Raw genomic sequence first — 22885 nt, forward strand, 5'->3', positions numbered from 1 at the left:
GAAATATAGTTCCTACATAAAACATGAGTGACCCTCATGCTGGGAGCATCTCACGGTGGTTTGTTTGTGTCATGCTGCAGACTTCCTGTGTCTCTTGGGGGGGTTCATAGCCTGGATTCTGAGCTCCACTCCCCACTCACCGTCTTTGCTAATGCTCATAGCAGGTATCTGGCACGTCCTGTGGGTACCCCCCACCCTGGCAGAGCTCCCTCAAGAGCTGTGCTCCTCTTTTTCCACAGCGTGTGCGGGGGATGTGGGTGCTAATGCTATTATTGATTTCAGCATTGTCCTAGTCTGTGTTGTGGGGTGGTCAGCTGGGGTTGACAGTCCTCTGTCGTGTGGGTCTGGATCTGACATCAGAAAACAGCGTATGGATCTCCAGACTGCCTCAGGCACAGGATATTTTGGAAAAAGAGAGGGTTTTATATGTTACCGCGTACTGCTAATGGCATATTAAATATCAGGAAGTTGTCTTTAAGTCAAATGTTAGGAGGTCCTGTGTTCTCAGCCACTTGAGAAGCTTCCCTTAGCCAAACTTTGATGGATGATGCTGCTGCAGTGCATCTAAAGTTAGCACCAGCGTGTCCCAGCACCTTCTGTCTGTTCTATTGATCACAACGCTGTTTTTAGCCAACTTGAAGGTAACTTTTGTGCTCATGTGACACGTCGGAGTCGGCAGTAGAGAGCAGCTACGTCGCATCTCTGATGCCTTCTCTCGGTGATATTTCTGTGCTGATGTCAATCCAGGGAAGCGGGAGTTCAAGGAAATCTTTCTGAGCTGACCACCTCTTCACAGGCTGAATTTTCTCTACAATTCCACACACACACACGCAAACTTGATTTACTTGAACAGAATTCTTCAAAGGATTGGCAATAACCCTCCAAAAACACAACTGAGGTTTGGGCAGAATCCAGAATACTATTTTGGGACTGTTTGACTCGGACAAAGGTTGTCTCGGATGTCTTTTCAGTACTTTCTAATTTATGTTTCGAGTAAATTCATGTGGACTTAATGTAAATTGATAATCTAATCTAAAGAATCAGAAATGTTGTGGCAGCCATTATTGAATAGAGGTCCGCTGAGAGGAAGGTTTATATTTCAGATGTGAATGAGGCAGATTATTGTGGCCTTTGTGCACTGGGCTGTATCTGTGGGACCTTGACTTGTCCTCATCTTCCTCCTCCTCCTCCTCCTCCTCTTGCACTTTGTTTTCATGTGTTCAAACCACCGCTGTTCACATGTCCATGTCTGTCACGCTGCACATCAAAACACGCTCGCTCCACCAAATTTCTCTTTAGCTTTGTTCCTCCGCCTCCCTCCTTTATATCAGTGTTATGTCCTTTTCTCTCGTGTTGTTTGTTGTTTTCAGGCAGACAACAACCACTAAAAAAAGACACAAGTCTGTCAGGTGTTACAGGGTGTCAATGTTTCTTTCCTCTCACCTTCTCCTCCCGTTGGATCCCCTGGAGGGGCATTGTTTATGTATCTTTTTCCGCAACAATATGCACGATATATCACGTGATTCCACCCTCAAATTCAGACTCGGCGCCTGATATCTTTGCCAGTAAAACGTAGTCTTTTTTCCATCTCCAGATCCTCGACCGCTGATTTTACTTTCTTCAAAAAGATTGACTGGGTTTCACGCTTTCAGGTGTGCGTCTGCGTGGGAAGGCCGGCGATGCACGCAGACTTGCTGGTTCAGATCCATCGTGTCGAACCTTCACGCCTGCCTCCTGCACACTTGGAATCTTGCTGAGCTTTTCATACCGAGATGACCTGGATCTGACCTGGTCGGGCATCTGTGCACACAATATCATATAACATCTCCCTCTGCCGAAACCTTCAACCCGAAGAGAGTGAGGCATGAATTTAGATTGTAAAAGAATTGTGTACGTTTGTAGCTATTCTTTAAAGTTTAATGGCAAAATGTAAGCCTTTCTGGTATATTATCCACACAGTCGATCGTATCACTCTGTATCTTTACTTTTTGTGTGGAGCAGCAGAGTTCACTGGAGGTCACAGTAAAGTGGTTCCACTTTAAGCTGCAAAAGAGAATGAGGCAGAAAGTGGTTGCAGGGTGGACAGATGGATGGATGATTACTGCTGAGGAAGGAGGAAATGGGAGAAATCATATAATCCAAAATTAGATAGAAGGATGGAGTGATAGTACAGATGAAAAAAGGAGGGTGTGCACGTGTGAGAGAGAGGAAAAACAGATGAAGGGGAAGAGAGTGGCAGACAGAAATGTACGACTTGATTAGTTTCCTGCTTACTTATTAGGATGCAGATTAGCTGCATTGAGAAACATCTGCGAGCTTTTCATGGTTTTTTCTCCCCCCTGCACATTTCACCTCCCTTTTCCCTTTCTTCTTCTCCTCTTTTACCACATCCAGTCTTTTGGCATTTGATCCTCTTGTGGCCTGTTACCCACTCCTTTTGTCCTTTTCGGTGGTACGTTCCTCCTCTCAAGCCCTCTCCTCTGTCCACATTTTAGAATAGTCCTCATTTTTCTACCCTTTCACCCCCTTTTTGAAGACCTGTTTCCTGTCCTCCTGCCTCTCTCTCTGTTTGTTAGTCAGAGCTGTTATTTATTCCCTTTTCTTTTCATCCAAATGACAATTTGGGGATTTGTGTGAAGTCTTTGGAATTGGCTCTGCGGTCCGGAGGTGGATTTAACTGGAGGCTGTATGTTCAGTCTGGTGTGAACACGTTCACTGTTTATGCTGCGACACATAAAGGCAGCTGAGTGGGTGTTCCTGTTCCTGCACCATCTTTGTCCAAATGTCAGCCAACAGCAGCTTATGTTGCAGTGATGCTTCTGTCAACAAAAGTCACCACCAGAATATATTATCCCAATTATTACAGTCATTTTTCTTCCTCTAACAAAAGGATAAAACTGTAACATTTCCATGACCCATCGCTTCGAGTTCTTCTTTGTTTGGTTGCATCTTTTGATCAAAAGCATTTTTTTTTTTTGCATGTCTGCTTGATCTTAAATGACAATTATGGAGTTTTGTCTACTGTAAGTGAATTTTTGTTTAACGCGTTTATTTTTATTCGTGCTTCCATCCGCTGAGATTTGAACTTGTGGGCAGAGAGACCACTTAGCAAAGTGATTCACTGGATGAAAACACAAAGCAGAGGTTCAAATTATCTTGGTTTTATGATTCAATTGACTCATCTTTCTGTCCCCCCTCACACGCACAGACAATAGTCACAGTCGTCTGTAGGATTCCTGAAACCTTCATGTGTGTAAAGCTCTGCCAGCCTTAGACTTGACATGATGACACAACAGCTCCCCGTCCAACATCACTTTGTGATGTTCGGTGGCTGTTTGAATCAACATCCCCGCCAACGTCTCGCTAATGTGTTTACTTTCAGGCAAGGCCATTTTGGAGAAGCAGTGAGGGTTCAGGCATCAAAAAATGATAGTGTCATGACTTCATCATCAAGCATCCAGCCACATGTCGGTGGGGAAAGAGGAATTATCCACAGTAGTGATCTATTTGTGCAACATGTGAAACAGCCTCATTTCTAAGTCAGGCTTGCATGAGGAAAGCAGTTTTATCACGATGTGATTGTGTAGCAGAGCCTTCAATCGTTTCTTGCAATTGTATACTCACATGCAGCGTTCCTGGTTTTATCATACTTACTTTTGTACTTACTCCCAAATAATGTTGCAAGCAAATACAGGAAAGCGCTTTGACGGCAGGTCGTGAAAGGTTTCTCTTGTCAGTAACCAGGCTACAATCAGTAGTGAGTCTAAGATTGTCATATTAATCAATAAGGTCTCGCAAAGAGTCAACTACACTGTTGAAAGCACCTGGGAGACCAGAACAAACTGGTTTGTTGGGAGCTCAAATGGTTTCTACTCCCACCAAACCGTTAAGAATTAAATATATATTATATTAAAGGACTGTTTGTGTATGCATGTGTGTGTGTGTGTGTGTGTGTGTGTGCGAGTGTGTTTGTGTGTGTGTGTGTATAGCCTTGCAGTCAGTGAAGGCAGCCCGAGGGCAACTGGAGATGATGAGCATCTCGCAGCAAACACCACTCAGCCGTCACAGTGTTGCATTTGGAAGTTTGTGTGTGCGTGTGTGTGTGTGTGTGCAGTGTGTGTCCTTTGGCTCTCATCAACTCAACACTGGTTGCCATTAGTGCTGACACAGCATGCTCGGTCTCTACAAGGGCTGTCCATCTCTTTCTGTTTCTCCTTCAGCGTGTGTCTGTATTGTTCCTGATGTTAGCGTAGCGACTGCTCAGCGGCTGGGTGTGTATTTGCTTTAGGACACGTAGATGGTTGCAGTTATATGTGATTCTAATAGATAAAGACAAACCGGAGAGAAAGAAACATGTAACTCTGGAGACATTTGAACTACACTTTTATTCCTCTCACTTTGACTTACCTTATGTTTTGCCTTGTTGGTTTGCCCATTTCTTTGTTTGTTGGTTTGTTTAAAGATAGATTCAGAAAAGTGCTGTAATACACAAGGATAAAAAGGTGGCTTGCTAGCGTGTGATGCCTGTGTTACACTGTTAGCTTTTCGTTTCACTGGGAGTCCTAAACAGCACCTTTATTGTTATACATCCGTTCATCCTTGACTCTACGACTGGCATACTTGCATTGATATCTCTCTGGACGTCTGAGAGTACACTCACACTGGGACCCGTCCTTCCATGCTGTGTCGAGCACAAATGCCCCCCTCCCTCCATCTCACCTGCAGATTATTGTCAGATCACAACAGAGTGAGAGGGATGAAAAGTAGTGTGTTAGGTCAGTCCTGCACAAGAGCCGCCATCAGTCGATGCAGCCCCAGACACCAGGCTCACCTCTGTGTGTGTGTGTGTGTGTGTGTGTGTGTGTGTGTGTGTGTGTGTGTTGTGTGTGTGTGTGTGTGTGTGTTTGAGTGGTAGAAACAGAGTAACAGCTCTGAATGTCAAAGACAGAGCGAATTGTATTGACAAGAGACAGCATCATCCCTCCAGGACGCGTCGGAGCTTCTCCTGTTGTTTCGGACACGCAGGAGCTGCGACACGCTTGTTACGCGTCAGCGGTGGATCGAGGTCTGATGAACTAAGCGGGTTCACATGAGAAGCCGCCAGAGCTCAGCGTTGGGTTTGGGCGACCTTTCTGCGCGGAGGTGTGAAAACCCTGACACAGATTCGTCGGCTCCCTGGAGCAATGTCATGCCTGTTGAGATGTGAAGGACGTCTGCATCCATGTGTTGTCATCCGCCCGTCTCCGGAGTATTCTTATGTTATGGAATTCCTAATGGGAAGTCTGTGCGACGCCTCTCACTGATTCAATTCAAGTTCCCTACTGCCACAAACGACTTCAGCGGGGTTTCTGTGGCGCCTTCTCTCCGCTCTGACATCGCTGGCTTTTTCACATTTGGCAGGAAATAGATGGGTTTGACACGGGGAGAGTGCCCCGACAGCGTTACTTCCATGGAGTGTCAGTTGTGATGTAACATTATTAGGTCTGCACATGAAATTAAAATGTCACTGAAATCTGACACAGCAGAAGAACCGGATCCTGCTCTCGCATCACTTTAAAACCCCTCCCTTTGGACTGACGCTCCAAAATCTTCTGGCTTGTTTCCCCGAAAGTTCCCTGTCACCGTCTTCGGTTTCAAGCTGTTCCTCCCGGTTCTTTCAAGCACCAGCATTCTTGTTTTCCCCCCCGGTGTTTTGTTCAGAGATGTCTCACATCATTCCTTGGGTGTTTTTTTTTTTTTTTAAATGCAGACAGTGACGCATTTGACTCCTCTGGGAAGTGTTTTAACATACTTCACTGTGAAATCAGGCAAGCTAAAAAGGTTGAGGTTTTCTTGGGCTGGTAACTTTAACCACCAAGATTTATCTGGTCACTTGAGTCGTGTTGTGTTTAACTACGACAGTCTCTTCTTCCCGTTACCTGGGAGATAGCGATTTGGACTTGAAAAAGGCTCCAGGTGTCCTAAACAACAGGTGTGAATATTTCCCTCAAAAGGAGTCTCACAAATCTTAACAATGAACTGATGGAAGGCTGAATTATCACGTCGTGAATGTATAAAACCACTGGGAAAGGGAGGTTCAACTATCAAAGCCCATAACCGGACAAAAGACGCCTGACTTTTCCAACCTTTTCATCCGCCATTTCTTTAGTCTTTCTATTTTCAGCAGTAATCATTTTATAATTGATATTCTTTTCATCATCACGACCAGATTAGTGCTATAAGCCAAGCTCTACTTTCTCATTACTGCAGCATCACCTTCCATTTCCTGATAAATAAAAAGGTGACACAATTCCACCGAAGGTATCCCTGTGCGTGAGTGACAGTGGCATCGCAGCTTTACCTCTGAAAGGAGGAAGCCAAGGATAATGTCACCCCTATGATGTATTGATCACGCGTGTCCTTCATAGACGACTTTGGTCCAGATCCTGTGATGTGTTGATGTGGCCTCAGCAGAAAAAAAGCACTGGATCATTTCCCATGCAAATAACCACAGCATAACCTTCCATTTAATCCCACATCTGTCAACTCTTACTCAGCTGATTTAGCTCCTGGGGTGCTGTCATCTTTAGGTTCCGTGCTGCTATAGGCGGAGTAACTGTTAATGTCCCTGACAACGAGCTGATTTTTAGACTGTTAAATGACAACGCATCTGTTTTCCCATTTTTTTCCAGGCTGTTTTGCAATGACGGCGCTCATATGCAGCGTGGTCAGTTTGGGTCATGGAACACACGTGTGTTTGATTGGTGCGCCATCAAAATACAGCTCCAGGCACATATTTAATAAGCTTGTAGACTTCAAAGAGGTAAATTTTCCTTTTGCCACACATAAGCCATTGCTTTTTAAATCAAAGCCTGAGAAAAACCCTATTGCTTATTCACAGAAAGTAACAACACCAGGTTACAAAAATGAGGGAGCACAAAAGGAAAAAATGGTGCAATGCAGTATTTACACCTGGACCCTGTGCGTACATCGGTGATTCTGGTGTTAATGGCGCCAGCAACATGCAGCGATGGGTTTCCTTGGTGCGACGATACCAAGGTGCTAATGTTCATTTGCTTAATTTAGCCTTTCATACCATCATGCTCCTCTAAACGTCTCCGTTCACACTGTTTTGTATTCAATTACAAGATGTTCAAGCAAATGTAATTAGAATCCCGAGTGGTGACATCAGAGCCTGGATGTGTTGGACCCAGGCTGAAAGAGGTAGATAACGCCAACAGACAATAACATCCTTTAGCCTTCAGAAACATCAGATATCAGAAATGGAGCAAATTCTTCTGTGGTCTGCATTCGTCGTTTGTATTTGCTGAGCTACATTACTTTATCCTCGAATTCGGGAGCCAATTGTACTTGTCCTTTGTATTTCTGCTATTCTTCCATTCTATAGGCATAGACAGTAAACGGCTGTGTACTGGAAAATGTAAAGAAACAGAGGCGCGTGTTTTCTTAAAGAAGACAGCCAATAAATGTTCCTCTGTAAACAGCCTTTGATTATAGTTCCAGTATGTGTTGAGTGCTTAATTGTATAGTGCAGCGTTCTACTGGTGTGGAATGAAGGCGAGAACGACGCTGCTATGCGACAGAGACCGACACCAACAGATTAAGAGGTCTAAGTCAGATTCTACGCTTGACTTTGTCGTGAAGATTCACATTCTAACTGGGGACAGCTGCCGTTATCCCAGCACCGGCGCTCGTTTTGCTGGGTTGTTGGACCGCATTGGTGTTTTGGTACCAGCCAGGCTTACGAGCACGGTTTCATCTGTACAGTACACCTGACAGTGTTCACGTTGGACAGTGTTTATTTGCTGTTTGCTCTGGTAGCAGACCTTATTAATAGGGTTCTGGGCTTTAGTGGGACTCCATCAAGCAAATCAAGGCACCCTCGACCCAGGACCCTATTAGTATGCTAATAAAGTCACTTCTCTAATGACTGATTAGCAATTCAGCAGATTTTGTTTCTCACCTCACTTGCACACACACAAATTATAAAATGCTCTCCTAGCAGAGGCGCATACGCTCGGCAGTAATGGTTCGCACATTAATTTATCTGTTTCTCATCATGGCCAACTTGTGTTTCATTCTCCAAGCCACTCCATGCCATTCTTGTCCATAACAAATACCCTGAAAGGTTCATTAAACTATAGGAAATACAGGGTAAGTGTGAGGAACATGTCTAATTTCAACTGATTTGTCGTCAGAGTGAAGTCACATTTGCTTCTCAGTGGGTTGTTGTGTTGCATCTGGAACCTTGAAAAAGATGCCTGACTCTTTGCAATCTGTTTCTTTTTCAGTGCTCAGCGGCCTCTGCTCCAATGATTGTCCAGAAGATGTCATGGTAACCAATATTCCATTGTTTCCTCACATAAATCTGTGTTTTGGATCATCCTGCCCAGTGAGTCAGTGGAATCTTTACTGTCTTTCCGCGCGCTCCCCCCTATTAAAAGCTTACGTTCTGTGTCTTTTTCTTCGACGGAAGCTGAAATATTCCCACTGCTTGCCGTACTTATTGTCTCAGGGAAGAATCAACTTTATATTCAGGAAATTAGCGAAGGGGATTTGAATAAATGATGTCGTTCTGAGCTGCGGGGCAGTGTAAGCTCCTCATTATATGTAAAGTAGCGATCATTTAGAGCAGCCTGTAAATGAACTACAAAAATGGAATCTCTTCCTTTTGTGCTCGCCCACAGATCTATACTGTATCCCCTCCCTGTCAGGGTGACAGCTTTAAACGGAAGGACTGGTAAACACTCGGTGTTATCGTACCCACGTGTTGATGTGGTGTCCATAAAGCTCCCTCTGCTTTTTTTTACTTTAAAAGCCACCAGAGGGACTCATCTAAGAGGTCTTACAGGGCAACACAGGTTAATGCAATCAGGGAAAGCTTCCCCAGATATATGAGCTTTTGACATTGGTCCTGGCTTGCTCTTTAACTTTGAGAGGACACAAAAGGTAAAAAACAGACTGAAACTAGCCTCAAAGTACATCTATTCTTTGTCATATGGTTAGCTAATGCTCATTCAGCTGCGGAGGTTTTGCATGTAAAACACCCATGAAGCCGTACGTGGCGCCATCCCAGCGTGGGAGCAGACACTTTTCGTTCTTTATACGTCGTATATTCGCGTGGAGGTGGGCATGGCCACGGCCTCCCCATTTCGCCGACAGAAATCCTGCTTTGCACAACACATTAGCTGTGACACCAGCGAGAGGGTCTGATGTGAGAGTCATTTTGCTGTTCTGTCTAGTCTTCAGCCGCTTGTTGAAAGGGCTGATGGATGCTGCAGACGAGCGGAGCTTTCAGCTGTTTTTACTCCTCTCCTTTCCCATCCATCACCCCTCTATCTTTTCATTTCACTCTCCGGCTCCTCTTCTTCTTAGTCACACCTCTCTTCCCCTGTCTTTCTTTGAGCCTACTAATCTTCTCCTCTGTGGCATTCTCGTCTCCCTCTCTTTTTTGACCTCATTTCTATTCATCCCTCACCCCGCTGCTCGGTGTCACAGCACAGAGGTTTGGGTCTTTGTTGCAGCACATGCCTGTTAGCAACGGGCTCGTGATTAGCCAGTGTACTGCGAATGGCTGCTTGACGGAGCCCTTTATTAGTCGCCATTCCTCTATAATGAAGAGATAAGACACGGCTTCTTCTTTTTGCCCACACAGACAGACATGTCCCTGCAGTCACACATTGTTTATGCTCACTAAGAATAAGACAAACTTTACAAACGTAAGCCCTTTTCACACCGCGCGAAAGCAGCCGATTCGGGTCAGGTCGTTTCGGCACTCTGAAAAGGTTGTCGCGGCATTTGGAAATTAGCGGGACGCCGCAGGTCGCCAGCAATATGAAAGCCGTCCGCTAAAATACCTGATGAGGTTGGGGTTCCTGCCATTAGCGCTGCCATTTTGGACATCCTGTCAACAGAGACTGATCTCTGAAGGGCAAAAATCTTTCCCTGTTTTTTCCAACAATTCAAATGTGCAGCTACTCGATGTGAAAAGCAAAGGCATATGTGAAATACGTCGTGCTCAGGGAAATCCCACCGATCTGAGATTGTTTATTTACAGCTTGTCTTGTGATATGACACAGCTTTTTTATAAGAAATGGCAGCGCACTGACACTCTTACGATATCTGCAAACTGCTGCTGTCTGCTGAGAAGAAGACAAAGTTATTTATGGTGACATTGCCAGCGTGGCACACACTGAGTGGACTTATTATGAACTTTACTAAATTATTTTAGCACTGGCTAAAACTCCTAAGCTCTCCAGCTCTCAGCTTTATCACAGTGCCGTCCACGTCCTCAACTGTTGTCAGGAGTTTAAGCGTGACACAGAAACATTATTTGCTAACATAATTTTTTTTTTTTTTTTAAGAAAAACCTTGAGACTCCTTCGCTTAGTAGCCTCATCACTGGAGCAATAAATTTGACAAGCTAGTCAAATGTAAATGTCAATCTTTCCAGATTAGCCTCAGATTCCATCCGCCTTTGCTAAATTATCTCTCAGATGTCGTTCAATCTGCACTGAGCTTGTAAACTTTGCAAAAGGGACAAAACTGGACAAAAAAGTACCAAACAACAATGCTGACCATCGACTCACTGGCATTCAAGCTGTGCATTGTTTACCCCGCTGTGTTCCGGCGCACATAAAGGTGTAACGATGATGTTGCCCACGCGATGACATGTGAGGGAGGAACAAAACAGTCATGCTCTCAGCTGGAGGTCATTCCCACGTTACAAAGTCCTGGTCGACACGTGTGAAAGCAGAATTACACTCACTGAAAAGGATGAAAAGTGCAACTCAAAACCAGCTGATGGTCCCTGATGTCCAAGAACTGATGCCCATCTTCTGTCTGGCTTGTGGGGAAAACATATCTGCTTTGTGTCTGCAGCCGTTTGGTGTTAACCAGCCAGGCCCGTACGTCATGTACACCACCGTGGACTCTAACGGCGACCTGAAGAACGCCTCAGGTAAGAGCTTTCTTTGTGCAGCTCCTCAACGGGGTAGCATCGAAATTATTAATCAGCAGGACGATTTGAAAGACGTGACCTTATCGTTGCCTACCTCAAGCGGATATTTCATATTTCACTAAATAAATAGGACTTCTTTCATTTAGTACTGTTATCAACAAACTTAGGCACATAGCTGAGATGCATCCTTGTAAGTAAGCTCAACTATTTACATTTGGTTAATGTCCTTTAGTTGGTTTTGATGCTGTCTCTATCCGTTTGGCTGAATTAGAGATCAGGAGGGCTGGGAGAGACACTCAGACCTGATAGCAGATGACAAATCCTGCCACATAGATTATGTTCTGACAGTTGGACCACCGAGCAATTTCATGGGCTGATGAATGCTCGGCTGCTTTTTCAGACTAATCAGAATGGAATGATAGATAAAAGAGAGAGATGTATGGGAAGATGGGACGGGACAAAGAGGAGAGCGCCGCTGTGCTGTGTTAGCTGCAGTTAACCTAGTTGATGTAACATTGGGAGAAGGACGAAGAGCACGATGAGAACAAGATGCCCTGACAGCCTAGAGTCAGTGATATTTATAGTCTCTCGCTCTCATTCGGTCTCTCTCTTTCTGTCTGTCTGCCTCTACCTCTGTGTGTGTGCGTGTGCATGTAGGAGGGATTTTTGTCAGATTTAATTCACCTACTAGTGAAGTTGACATGAATAAAATAATAAATCAGTATATTTCATGGCTTTATCTGTCCTGATTATGAGTTATACATATATGTCCAGCAATGACCTGGTGTCATCAACATAAATATTCTATTCTGTGTCTTTATCATGACAATATAAATCATTTATATGTTTATGGACCAGTGCAGCTTTCCTTTTTGGGTAATCAAATAAACTATGAACATGATTTTTAAGGAGAAAAAAGTAATAATTTAAAACCTTCTTAGTTGCAGTTATGGTGAAAAAGCACATCGACCCTTAAAGAATCTAAGAAAGCAACTTTATTGACCAGGAAAATCTGAAAGAAAAAGATTTTTTTCTCCACATAAACAGATAGAAACAATACTTGGAAGCAGCTGGAAACGTAAAAGGGAAGAATACATGAGATTGGTGCATATGTGATGTAGTGTCAGACCATTTCAGACACCATGATTGTAATAACCAACTGTCACAGTTTAAATCTGAACTTGTCCCAAGACTCCAGAAACCACTTTACTGCTAAAAGGCAAAAACCAATTTTGAGAACAGAGATGAAGTGAAGCAGGATATAGAACACTGGTGGTGTAGGAGACTCCTGCTATTAAACAGCACAGCGCTGGGTTCTGGTCCTTTTAGGCAGTTTCCAAACCAGGAATAAATAGACCTTTGATAAAGATGAACATATTTACTCCTGGACCCTCATATTGGTGTCCCTCAGTGAAGCAATCCCTACTTAGTGTCTGTTTGACCCAAAAGCCTCTCATTCAAAGTTCTGGCATTGTGTGGTTTTCCAACCACGACTCTGTTTCCCTCCTGTTTTCTTCTCTCCAGTTTGTGACTGACTGGAGTTGAGAGGAGGATAGTGTGAGTAGCTGAGGGCTTTACTGACACAACTCCCCAGACCCCTCATTTAACTGTAGTAAAAGACTGCCAGAGAGCATGCTGTGTGTGTGTGTGTGTGTGCGCGTGTGTGTGTGTGAGATGATTTCAAGTGTATTTATTCTGTAGCTCGTGGCCTGGGGAACAGCCTGCAAGGCTGCCAGAGATGAGCAATGGTGGGACAAACACACACACTTATACACACACACACGCGCGCGCACGCACACACACACCGACAGTGTCTGGGCCTCTCCGTCGGGGCCCAGCGAACTTCACTTACCCTTCACCCTCCTGATGCAGAGAAAGAGTGAGACCGATTATACTGCGAGACAGAGCGGGAAGAGGAATTTTTGAATGATCCGAGATCCACTTGGTGGATCACATCTGCGCTAAATGCCGCGTCACCAAAGGTGCAGTGGCAACTGTCATTCCGTGCAGCGAAACCTCCGACTTCAGCTCCGTAGTTTGCTGTTGTGCTCTCTGCTTCCTCACAATAGTTCCTTGATTTGATTTTGTTGCTGTCAACAGAGTTTTTAATTGTACCTGCTGCTCCACTCTGAGGTGTCTGTAGATGTTTAATTGACTTATTTTACAAGTGTTGCTTCAATGGATGCGAGTTTCATTTCCTCCCTGTCTTGTCAAATGTGGACTGTTTATTGCAGACAGTAAATATATAGGGAAGCATTTTGTGGGAGGGGAGTAAATCAAGTTGAAATATGTTGTGTGCTATAATGTACGCACGTTTTTTGGAGAAAGTAATTTAAATATTTACTGCTCAACATAAGATAAATGTTGGTGTCTCAGAGATAAGCTGTCAAGATGACAGAGACAACACCTGGTTTGGACTCACACATACACACACAATGCACACACACACACACTCTGACAAACGGTTACACACGATGATAATGCCGTCATCTTATCAGACCAGAAAGGTCAACAGCAGATCTGCCAGCGTTTCTGTACAAAGTGTCTCCCGTGTGTGTGTGTGTGACATTTGTTTCATATGACCTTGTGTGTGTGTGGGTGTGTGTGTGTGCGTGCCTTGCCCCTTACTAAGCAGGTTGGATGGATGGGCGGAGGCTGTGATTCTGACACCCTCACACCTCATTATCTGCTGACTCCTGCTGAGGGAGGAAAAAGAGGCAGTTTGGCTGCTTAAGATTAATAGTTGTTGTTATTCGCCAACCTTTTAATTCTTCTCTCTCAGTCTCCCAGGAGACTATATTTGAAACATTAGGATTATATTTGGTAAGCATTTAGACCAGTGAAAGCACCTCACTCCCAGTTATTCACCTGACAGCTAAAGAAATGTTTTTCTTAAGTTCTACTTATCTGTTATTGAGTATCTGACCGCTTGCTTGAAATCCTTGAAGATGCTTGAATGTCAATGTTCTTTTCAAGGCCCGAAAAGTGTGCTGAAAGTGCTGAAACCTATATTTTTAAGCACAATTTTGGATGATAATTTCATGTATATCGTGGAAAATATAGTCATGATTGTATTTATTCTTGTAGATATGTATTTTACCCTGATTTTTTGCGATTAGGTGCTGGGAAATGTTGAAAAGGACCTTTGAAAGTGCTTGATTGTCCTTGAATTTGACCATGAAAAATGTGTGGGAAACCTAATTTTTAAGATGTATCAAGGCATCAGTCCTGTCTTAGCTGTTGCCATAGCTACAAGCAAAGCTCTCTATATAACAAGTGTCAGGTTTAAATTACACACATACGTTCTGCCTTCTTACGAGGTTTGACAAATTACACACTTTCCTTTTCAGGATCGTACAGTTTAGTGCATTTGTATGGAACTTCAGTTGCTGACAACAACACTGCTGGTTTCAGCGACCCCAAATTTGTTGCAATAGGACCATTTTGGGTTCGCAAACCGTGACCTGATAATGGGAGAAAACTAGTGCCTGATGCCAAAGATTTTTATGCAGAGAGAAGCAGGAAAGGAATGCAGAAAAAAGGGAGAGTGTGCTCGTGTACACAGGGAGGAGACACATAATGAACCCAGATGAACGTAGAGCTCACTGCAGACTGTCCAATTAGGCTAATGAGTTCACTTGATTAGTGATGCTTCACTGTCCTACACACATACACAGTGGGCACTGCACACACATGCATAACCTTTAAGAAACTCTTCCATCTAAAGCGATCCGTCTTAACCTTTCCTGCTTTGGAAGATGCTGGGCTGCAAACACATTGATGTGGTACTTCAATTTAAACTATGATTGTTTGTGGGGGTTTTTGCCGTATCATGACGATAATGCTATAAAAAAAGGCAGCAAATACTGATTTATATACTTGGCATAACCCTTTTTGGAGACTTCATCAGGCCATCTTCGGGTTTGCAGTTCTTTTCACAGCACTTTATAGCATATGGACGGTGGAGAGATTGTAATCTGGCTGCAAGATGGAACATTTGGATGAGAGAAATCAAAAGGATTGGAAAGAGGTGAGAGGACAGAGCTGAGAGCAGAAAGCACAGAGAAAAGGAGAATTGCAGAAATGGATGGAACAAAAGAGAATGATGGAAGATGAGAGGAGAGGCGAGGCAGCAGTCCACAAAGAGGTGGACAAGCGAAGGAATCAGCCATCAGCCGTGCAGATGCAGTCAAGCTGGAGTAGATCCGCTTCAGCGTGATTCTCTATTCTCCTCCGTGTTCTCTTTCTCTCACTCCTGACTTTTTCTCTCCATTATTTCCTCCTCGCCATCATCACCTCCAGCCTTATTATCACCTACATTTACATAATCTTTCTTATCTGGCACCACTGCGGTATGTATATTGGTCGTATCATATAGTCACGCATATCATTTTTAATGTGAAGTTTGTGTTGTGCTCATACTTGTGTGTGTGTGTGTGTGTGTGTGTGTGTGTGTGTGTGTGTGTGTGTGTGTGTGTGTGTGTGTGTGTGGGACATACAGAAAGCTTTCCCACACATTGGAATGGCACATAGCCTCTTCGAATACATTCCGAAATTGAAAGTTACGCAATAACATTTAAGTCTTTAATCAACTGTAGGCTTTTTAAATGCATGATCCAAAGCCTTCCAAAGGGTTTCAGTCTGTTCTTATCACTTCTTCAGGTTTAAATAATGCTGCCTTCTGGGATTATTATTAATCACCAGGGGAAAAAAGACATTTTAATCACGATTAGTTTAGCTTTTTAATACGAGCTAACAAACCATATCACTATAGCAGGGTAAAAACCTGTCTGCCAGACAGCATCATCCTCACTTTGTTGTTGTTGTTAGACATTAGCATTTGGTCGTGATTGTTCTGTGCAGCAGATGCTCAGGTGTTCCCCAACCTGGTGATTTTTAGTTGGTAAACACTGAACAAGTGCACCGTTTGTCATGTTGCCGTTCAAAAAAAGTACAGCTTAGAGCATCACTGTTTAAAGTTGGTTTCACGCCAGTCGATTACGTCTTTAATTAATCCCCCTCCACAAGTTTTATTTTTAATTACCTTTTGACAATGGATTCTCTGCATTAGTCTCCATTACATTAGAGTGAAGCAGAAATTTCCAGGAATGTCCATTTCCTGGAATGTCCATGCCGTCCGAATACTTGATATACACACAGTCACAATCACACACACACACACACACAGAACATCGTGTGGGTCAAGGTCATGGTACAAGGGCGACTCCCAGAGATTCGCAGAACAGAACCGTAAATCTGTCCTGTGCCTCAAACACACACACGGAGGGACGGACGGTCAAAGAGAGCGTCCAGATGTTGGACGGGACATGATTAGGGTGCTGAATGTGGACACTTCAGGTGTGAGCGCATGTGTTTTGATGTCTGTCTCTTTTTCCTTCACTCCGTGGCTGCAATTTTCCCTCTTTATCGCCATCAGGGGAGCAAATGGTTTCTATAGCGACAAGCTGGATGATTTTGTTTGAGTTTTAATGGATATTTTTTTGGGTGTGATGTTTGTGTGAGAGTGGGAAATCCATTATTTCTATCAGTATTTACATCACATTTCTTTTATTCATGTGTGTATCGTCTTTAGGAAGGATTTTTACGTCACTTTGCTTTTAAAGACTTTAATGTTTTTGTGATTTAGTTTTCATTAATTGGCTTCCTATAGATTCTATTCAAACATTTCACCTGATTTCACACACATATATCATATTGCCAGTGTGTGTGTCTGCCCAGAGGTGGTAAAACATTTACGCCATGCTCGTAGGACACGTGCGACAGAAGTCCTCTGCTGGTGGACACAAAATAATGATGTCATGTGTCCTCAGTCTCTCTCTCTCTCTGTCTTTTTCTCTCTCTGCCTTTCTCACATTTGTAGTTTTTTCCTTCTCGTGCCTGTCAGGACATCACATTTTATCTACTTCAGTCTCAGAGTTTACAAAACACGTCTCGCGGTCTTCACAATCGGCCACTCTGGGCTCAAATTAACTCTGATTTTCACATCATCACATTACACCAGATACTTGGTGACTAGACTTTGCAGAAGTTTGCTGACTCACCAAAGCTCTTTTCAACATGTTTTATCTTCATGTTTTTATGGCTCATGTTTTTATCAATCAATCCATCTTTATTCATATAGCGTCTGTTACAATCAGAATTGTTTCAAGGCGCTTTCCAGAATCCCAGGGCCTGACCCCCAACAAGCAACAGTGGCAGGAAAAACTCTCCTTTAACAGGAAGAAACCTTGAGCAGGACCAGGCTCCTGTAGGGGGACCCTCCTGCTGATGGCTGGCTGGGTAGAGAGAGAGGAGAAGGGGGAGGACAGGTAGAGGATAGGATAGGTAGGAGAGGAGGGGAGGGGAGGGGAGGGGAGGGGAGGGGAGGAGAGGAGAGGAGAGGAGAGGAGAGGAGAGGAGAGGAGAGGAGAGGAGAGGAGAGGAGAGAATAGGCAGAGATCAGGGAATACATTCATTATAACAAAGTACTGGTATAAGAGTTGAGTCAGTGGGTCGGAGGTCAGGTCAGCATCCAGCTATGAAGGCGGCGATACCTGTAGAGAGAGGGGAAAGAAGCAGATAAACTACACAAGAAATAACATCATGATATTATCAGGACCAGGGACGCCTGTATAGACATTTGTCACGTCTGCATTCTTGACTGGAAATATGAAACAAGGGGTAAAATAACTTTTACACGCTGTGCCATAAAAGCTCCCAGTTATCCAGGTGGAAAATATAATAACAATAATAATAATAATAGCAACAACAATGATAATAATACTAATAATAATGATAATACTACTATTACTACTACTAATAATGATAATAATCAATTTGATGTTCCTTTTTTTAATCTATTTTTTCACTGTAGAGAACAGTTCCTTTCTCCAGTGAGCAAATAGAATATGTTTTTTGTACCGGGGTGTTGTTGTTTGCAAAAAGCTGAACCTGCCTTTTAATTGTTTTTTAGGGTGACATGCGTCTATTGGGAGAATTTGGTTCCAATGTCTGCAGCAGGCATTTCACATGGGGGGGTGATATTATGGGGCTGCACTGATGGATGCTTCAGTGGGCTGTTCAGTTTTTTCCACTGCAAAATGTAACTCATCCAAAAAGGAGGAGTTCATCAGCGATCCAACCATCTTTGATGAGCCAGAACAGGTCACACCTCTAGTTGATAAGGCTTCTGGATAGATCCTCCATAGATTTGATGCATACAGCTATCATAAACACCTGTTCTTCTACTCCATTCGATGCAACAATCTCGCTCACGCATTCAGAATTTGGCTAATATTACCGTCGCTACATAGAAGATGCTTAAAAAGGTTTCCTTTAAGTATTTCTGGTTGTTTTTTTTGTGGAAAAGGTTGTGAAAGGCCCTTAAACACTATAAGAATTACAAATGATTTTAGGTATAACAGGGCTTTTTGTTATTTATGAGATACGCCGCTCCCATAGATACAATAGGAATAATTGCTGACTTAACCATCTATTAGCCAACTATAAACCTGGGATCTATTCTGAAGTGAGCCCCTTTGGTATCTTGACAGATGGGTACCTAATGACACAGAAGGAGGGCAGGGTACGACTTTGAGGACCACTTAAAAGGTGACAGCCCCAGCAGGGGGCGTTCACCTGGGGCTGTTCCTTGTGTTGTAGCACTCAAGACCTCAAAAGTGGAGTGACCATCATCCGCCTTCTCTGCGTCGCTGACATTACACCGAAGGCGCAGCGGTAGGGATCACCTTGATGTGCTCCATGGTGACGAAAAATGAAACCAGCACGCAATTTCACACACAGTAGTCCACAAACGTGTCTGCTTCTCTGAACCTGCGTTGCTTTCTGAGAGATGGATTGATGGATTCCACTGGTGTAGAAAGTCAAATCTTCTGCCAAGCTTTCCGCTGGACCCGACGTAGCTGGAAAGACCCTCTCCTAGTGTTTTCACATAAACACACACACACATAGACACTGCTGTACGCTGCTTTGTATAATACTCCATGCCAGCCTCCCCTTGTCAAATGGCTTTGTTCCAGTCGTGGCCACAGATCTTTGCCAGTTGATGCACAAACCAATGAGCACAGATGCACACGCAGAAGCTCACTGTGCAACAGAGCCAGGCTTCCTGCCTGCAACGTCCCCCTGCTTAGTCCTTTGCCACATACCCATGCACAGGCGGACCCACTCCACCCCGCTGCCTGGTCGAGTACAAGCCGTCCACACGGGCAGACAGCAGCAGGTTGTCGAAAACATCAAACCGTTACTGGCTTAAAGGTTCAATCCTCTCAAAAAATCTAATTCTGTCCAGCCCAGTGGAAGTGGCTCCGCATGGAGCAGAGAATTGATTTATTTCTCCTGTAGGAAGCAACGTTCACACTCCCTGCTCGTTCTGTCGGCTTATCTTGGTTATTAACTGAGGCAACCTGTTATTTTAAACCTTCCTATCTAAACTTCAGCTTTCATGCAGGGTGTGCAGTGGAACAGTCACACCCTCTGGAAGACTACAGTGAGAAAACTAAACCATTTATATGTTGTACTGATGATTTTCAGAGTCTCCCTGTGTTACTGGCCTTCCAATAAGAACAGACAACAACCACTGGAAGGGAATAAAACTCCAAACAGTTTTGCCTTTCACACTTTTCTCCCAAGTTCAGTTGTGCAGGGGTGAGTTTATTCTGTGAGGCTGCACTCGGTGGTGCCTCTGATCTGAGTGTAGTCATCTCCTGCAGGGTGACTGTGCTCACACACGCTCCATGTGAAAATACACCGCTTTTCTCTTTACTTTATCTGTGTGTGAGTCACCTTGAAACAATCCCGCACACAAGCGCAGCTCCGTGTGTGACCACTTGGGTCCAGAGTCGAGCACATGAATGTGCTTAAAACAGAATCCTTGTTCTCTTATTACAGCTGCTATATTAATAAGTAATGTCATTTCTCAGCACTTTCAGCCAGTTTATTTGTTTGCATTAGAATAAAATTCATCCAAAAGTTTAAAAATGCGAGTGTATTAATAGTAATCAACCAACTTAGCCACATTATAGTTGTAATTGTTATCAGCTCTAACTCTTTTCATGCTCCACCTCTCAGCGGTTATTAATATGAGCTATAAAACCTCAAAAACATACTGGAACAATTCTGCAGCCCCTATCAGGCACACCAGGACTCATCATAGCGGGCTGGAACGAGCTTTGGGTAACACTGAACGAGTCAATGGCGCCGAAAGCTTACTGGAAACAGCCGATATTTTCGTCCGTCTTCACTCGCAGCGTGCGATTAGAGTCATCACAACCGCTGCACGGCAGCATCGGCCTGCGTTTAAAACAGAAACACAGAGCAGAAGCAACTGGAGGAGGTTTAGATGAAAATGCAGCAAGCCTTGAAAGCATGCTGGGTTGGAAAGATGACGGAGCCATTCTGACCACGTGAAATAAGAGCGGCGTGTTCGAGGCGACCTGTCCACACGCACCCGCACGCGTGACGGATAATGAAGGTAATTGGCAGTTCTAAGTTTAGCCATTTCCTCTTTAAGGTTTCACTCATTTTTCCTCAGAACCAGCATGTTACATTATCACAGTTGTTGTCGTGTTTATGACCTTTTCTCAAAAATGTGCGACAAAATTTCCCAATGTAAAAGAACACTTACCAGCTCTGCGGATTGATTTTAAATAAGCATAATTCAGCCGTTTTAGCAGCAGCGACAAAGCTCTACCCTCCCAACCTGGACAGTGTGGGGACGGTTTATGTCTGACGTCGTATCAAAGAGACACAGGAAAGAAATATTGAGCTCTGGGTTCCATTCTTTCTTTGACATTTTTAGTATTCCATTTTTTTTCTGACATTAGACAGCTGGCGTGGTTGGTCGGCGTGGAGGCAGGGAAGGACGGCGACGCCGCCGTTGGCCTCTTCTAGTCTCTACCTTTTAGAATGTGCTACGGCTGTCGGATCTGTCGGGATTCTCCCGATCACATGGATCGCTTCTAATGAAGAATGTTTGAAGCCTTGTGAGCAAAGCATTTAAAGCCTGAAGTGGGCTCGCCTGATCCCTTTTATTGTGTTTATTTTAGGAGTATTTTAAGTGAACTGAGGTTACGAGCAGAAATAAAAAAAACTGAAACATGCGCGCTCCTCTCAGGCTGCAATACGCAGTCCATCCACATTAGTTCTGATCACTGGCTGCCTCGAGGCTTTCTCCTTTTCCTCCCGTCCCTCCCGCGCTCTCATCCCTCTCTTTGTTTACCACATAGAAGTTGATTTATGTCAGCTGCATTTGGCAGAGTTGGGTGGCGTGGGCGAAGTGCAGCGGCTGTGGGAGGGGAGGTGACAAGCAGAGGAGAGGAGAAACGGAAACAAAATGTGTAATGTGTTGGAGGGGAGAAGGGAGAGCCGAGGAAATGAGAGTGTAAGGGTTGGATGAGAACAGGGAAAGAGGAGGGGGGTGAAGGTTGTGCGAGGAGACAGAGGTGTTGGACTGGCCTCAGGTGTCCAGCTTTGATTTGTATCTTTTATGACGCTTCTTAATGTCAGTACACAAGGACTCAGCTCGCATCGCGGGTCCTTTGGCTCCTGTTGTGTGTTTCTTCTGCAACCCCCCCCCCCCCACCCCCCAAATTATGTTTACAAGTGCATTTAATTCTCATCACTGTCAGCCATGTGAGGAACAGGTCGGCGCTGATTACATTACCTCCAGTGGGGCCCTTTTGAAGGGGCAGGAGATCGAAACTCCACCAAAGCAGAAAAGGAATAAGATTAGCAACGTTTGAGAGGGTCACATTTTATGTCGTAACACAACTGCAGCTAGTTTGATCATCTTTTGGACCAACAAATGAATCTCTAATGAAAATACAAATGCTGTAATACTATAAAGATATGTCCAGATATATAAGCGGTAGCTGTCCTACTAATGCTGGGGGACATGGACATCGAAGGTTTGAATAGATATCCGTCCTGCCTCCTCCAGAATGTCGTCTTCAGGTTTTCACAGAAAGCTGAGCTCTTTATCCTAACGCTCCAAATCTTCCTGTCTCTTCCTGTCTTCCTGAAGCTGGTCAGCTGAGCCAGTCGGCTCATTTCTCCCTTCAGCTGCCCTACACCGTCCTGGGCCTCGGACGCAGCGCCAACTTCCTGGACCACCTTTTTGTGGGTATCCCCCGGCAGACCGGAGAGACGGTAAGAAAATAGGACACGGTCGTATCACCGAGCCAGGTAGTGACTCGGCCCATGTATATTTCCAGTTGGCATTTCCATTTCTATGGTTATTTCATAAAGAACTGTGTAATGCGGTCCTGCATAATGAAGTCACTTCCGTGTTCCCATGTCTGCGCCAAAGGGAGCAGCAAGTGACACGTGTGACGCAGAGATTTTAATGTTTCTGCAATAAGTCAAAGGGAAAAAAGGAAGCAAAATGGCCTCAGGACTCACAATTAGGAACCAGACATCTTTTCGAGCACCAGATGGTGGACTTATTTGGTTCAAAACCTTTAAAATTCATGAGAAGAGGGAAGTATTTCCTCTTCAGCAAAAGCTTTATTTGTTTTTTGAAATGCATTCATTTTATAAATGATAAAAGGAGGTTTTATTGACGCAGGAGAAAACTGTACATCGTCTCTCTGTGCATTTTTATTTATGTTGTCGATGGTGCAATAATTCTATCTTTAATATTATTTCCAGCATGTGTTTAAAAAATGCTGAACAAGATGAAAAATATCAAGATGGTCCAGTTAATTAATTTAATTTTTATCACCAAATCACAACAGAAGTCATTACAGGTCACTTTTCCTATAGAACACGTCTGGTCTGTGTGGGTTTTTTTTAAATAAATTATGTTACTGATGTAATTAAAGCGAATATACTTCATTTTCCTCATCGTCAGTCACGCATCTACATCTCCTTCGCGCTCTAATTGGGCGGAGCTTCGTACCGACA

General features: G+C 44.0%; 1 protein-coding gene across 1 annotated transcript in view; it reads left to right on the plus strand.

Moving 5' to 3' along the window:
- itfg1 (integrin alpha FG-GAP repeat containing 1) overlaps positions 1 to 22885 on the plus strand; it is a 95606-nt gene that overhangs the window by 64604 nt on the left and 8117 nt on the right. Inside the window, exons 13-15 of the mRNA XM_057017476.1 lie at positions 8292 to 8335; positions 10882 to 10960; positions 22005 to 22129. Coding sequence (XP_056873456.1) covers positions 8292 to 8335; positions 10882 to 10960; positions 22005 to 22129 — 248 coding nt within the window. The remainder of the gene's footprint in view (positions 1 to 8291; positions 8336 to 10881; positions 10961 to 22004; positions 22130 to 22885) is intronic.

Source organism: Takifugu flavidus, chromosome 2 (genome assembly GCF_003711565.1).
Source record: "Takifugu flavidus isolate HTHZ2018 chromosome 2, ASM371156v2, whole genome shotgun sequence".
In the NCBI taxonomy this organism is placed as follows: Eukaryota; Metazoa; Chordata; class Actinopteri; order Tetraodontiformes; family Tetraodontidae; genus Takifugu; species Takifugu flavidus.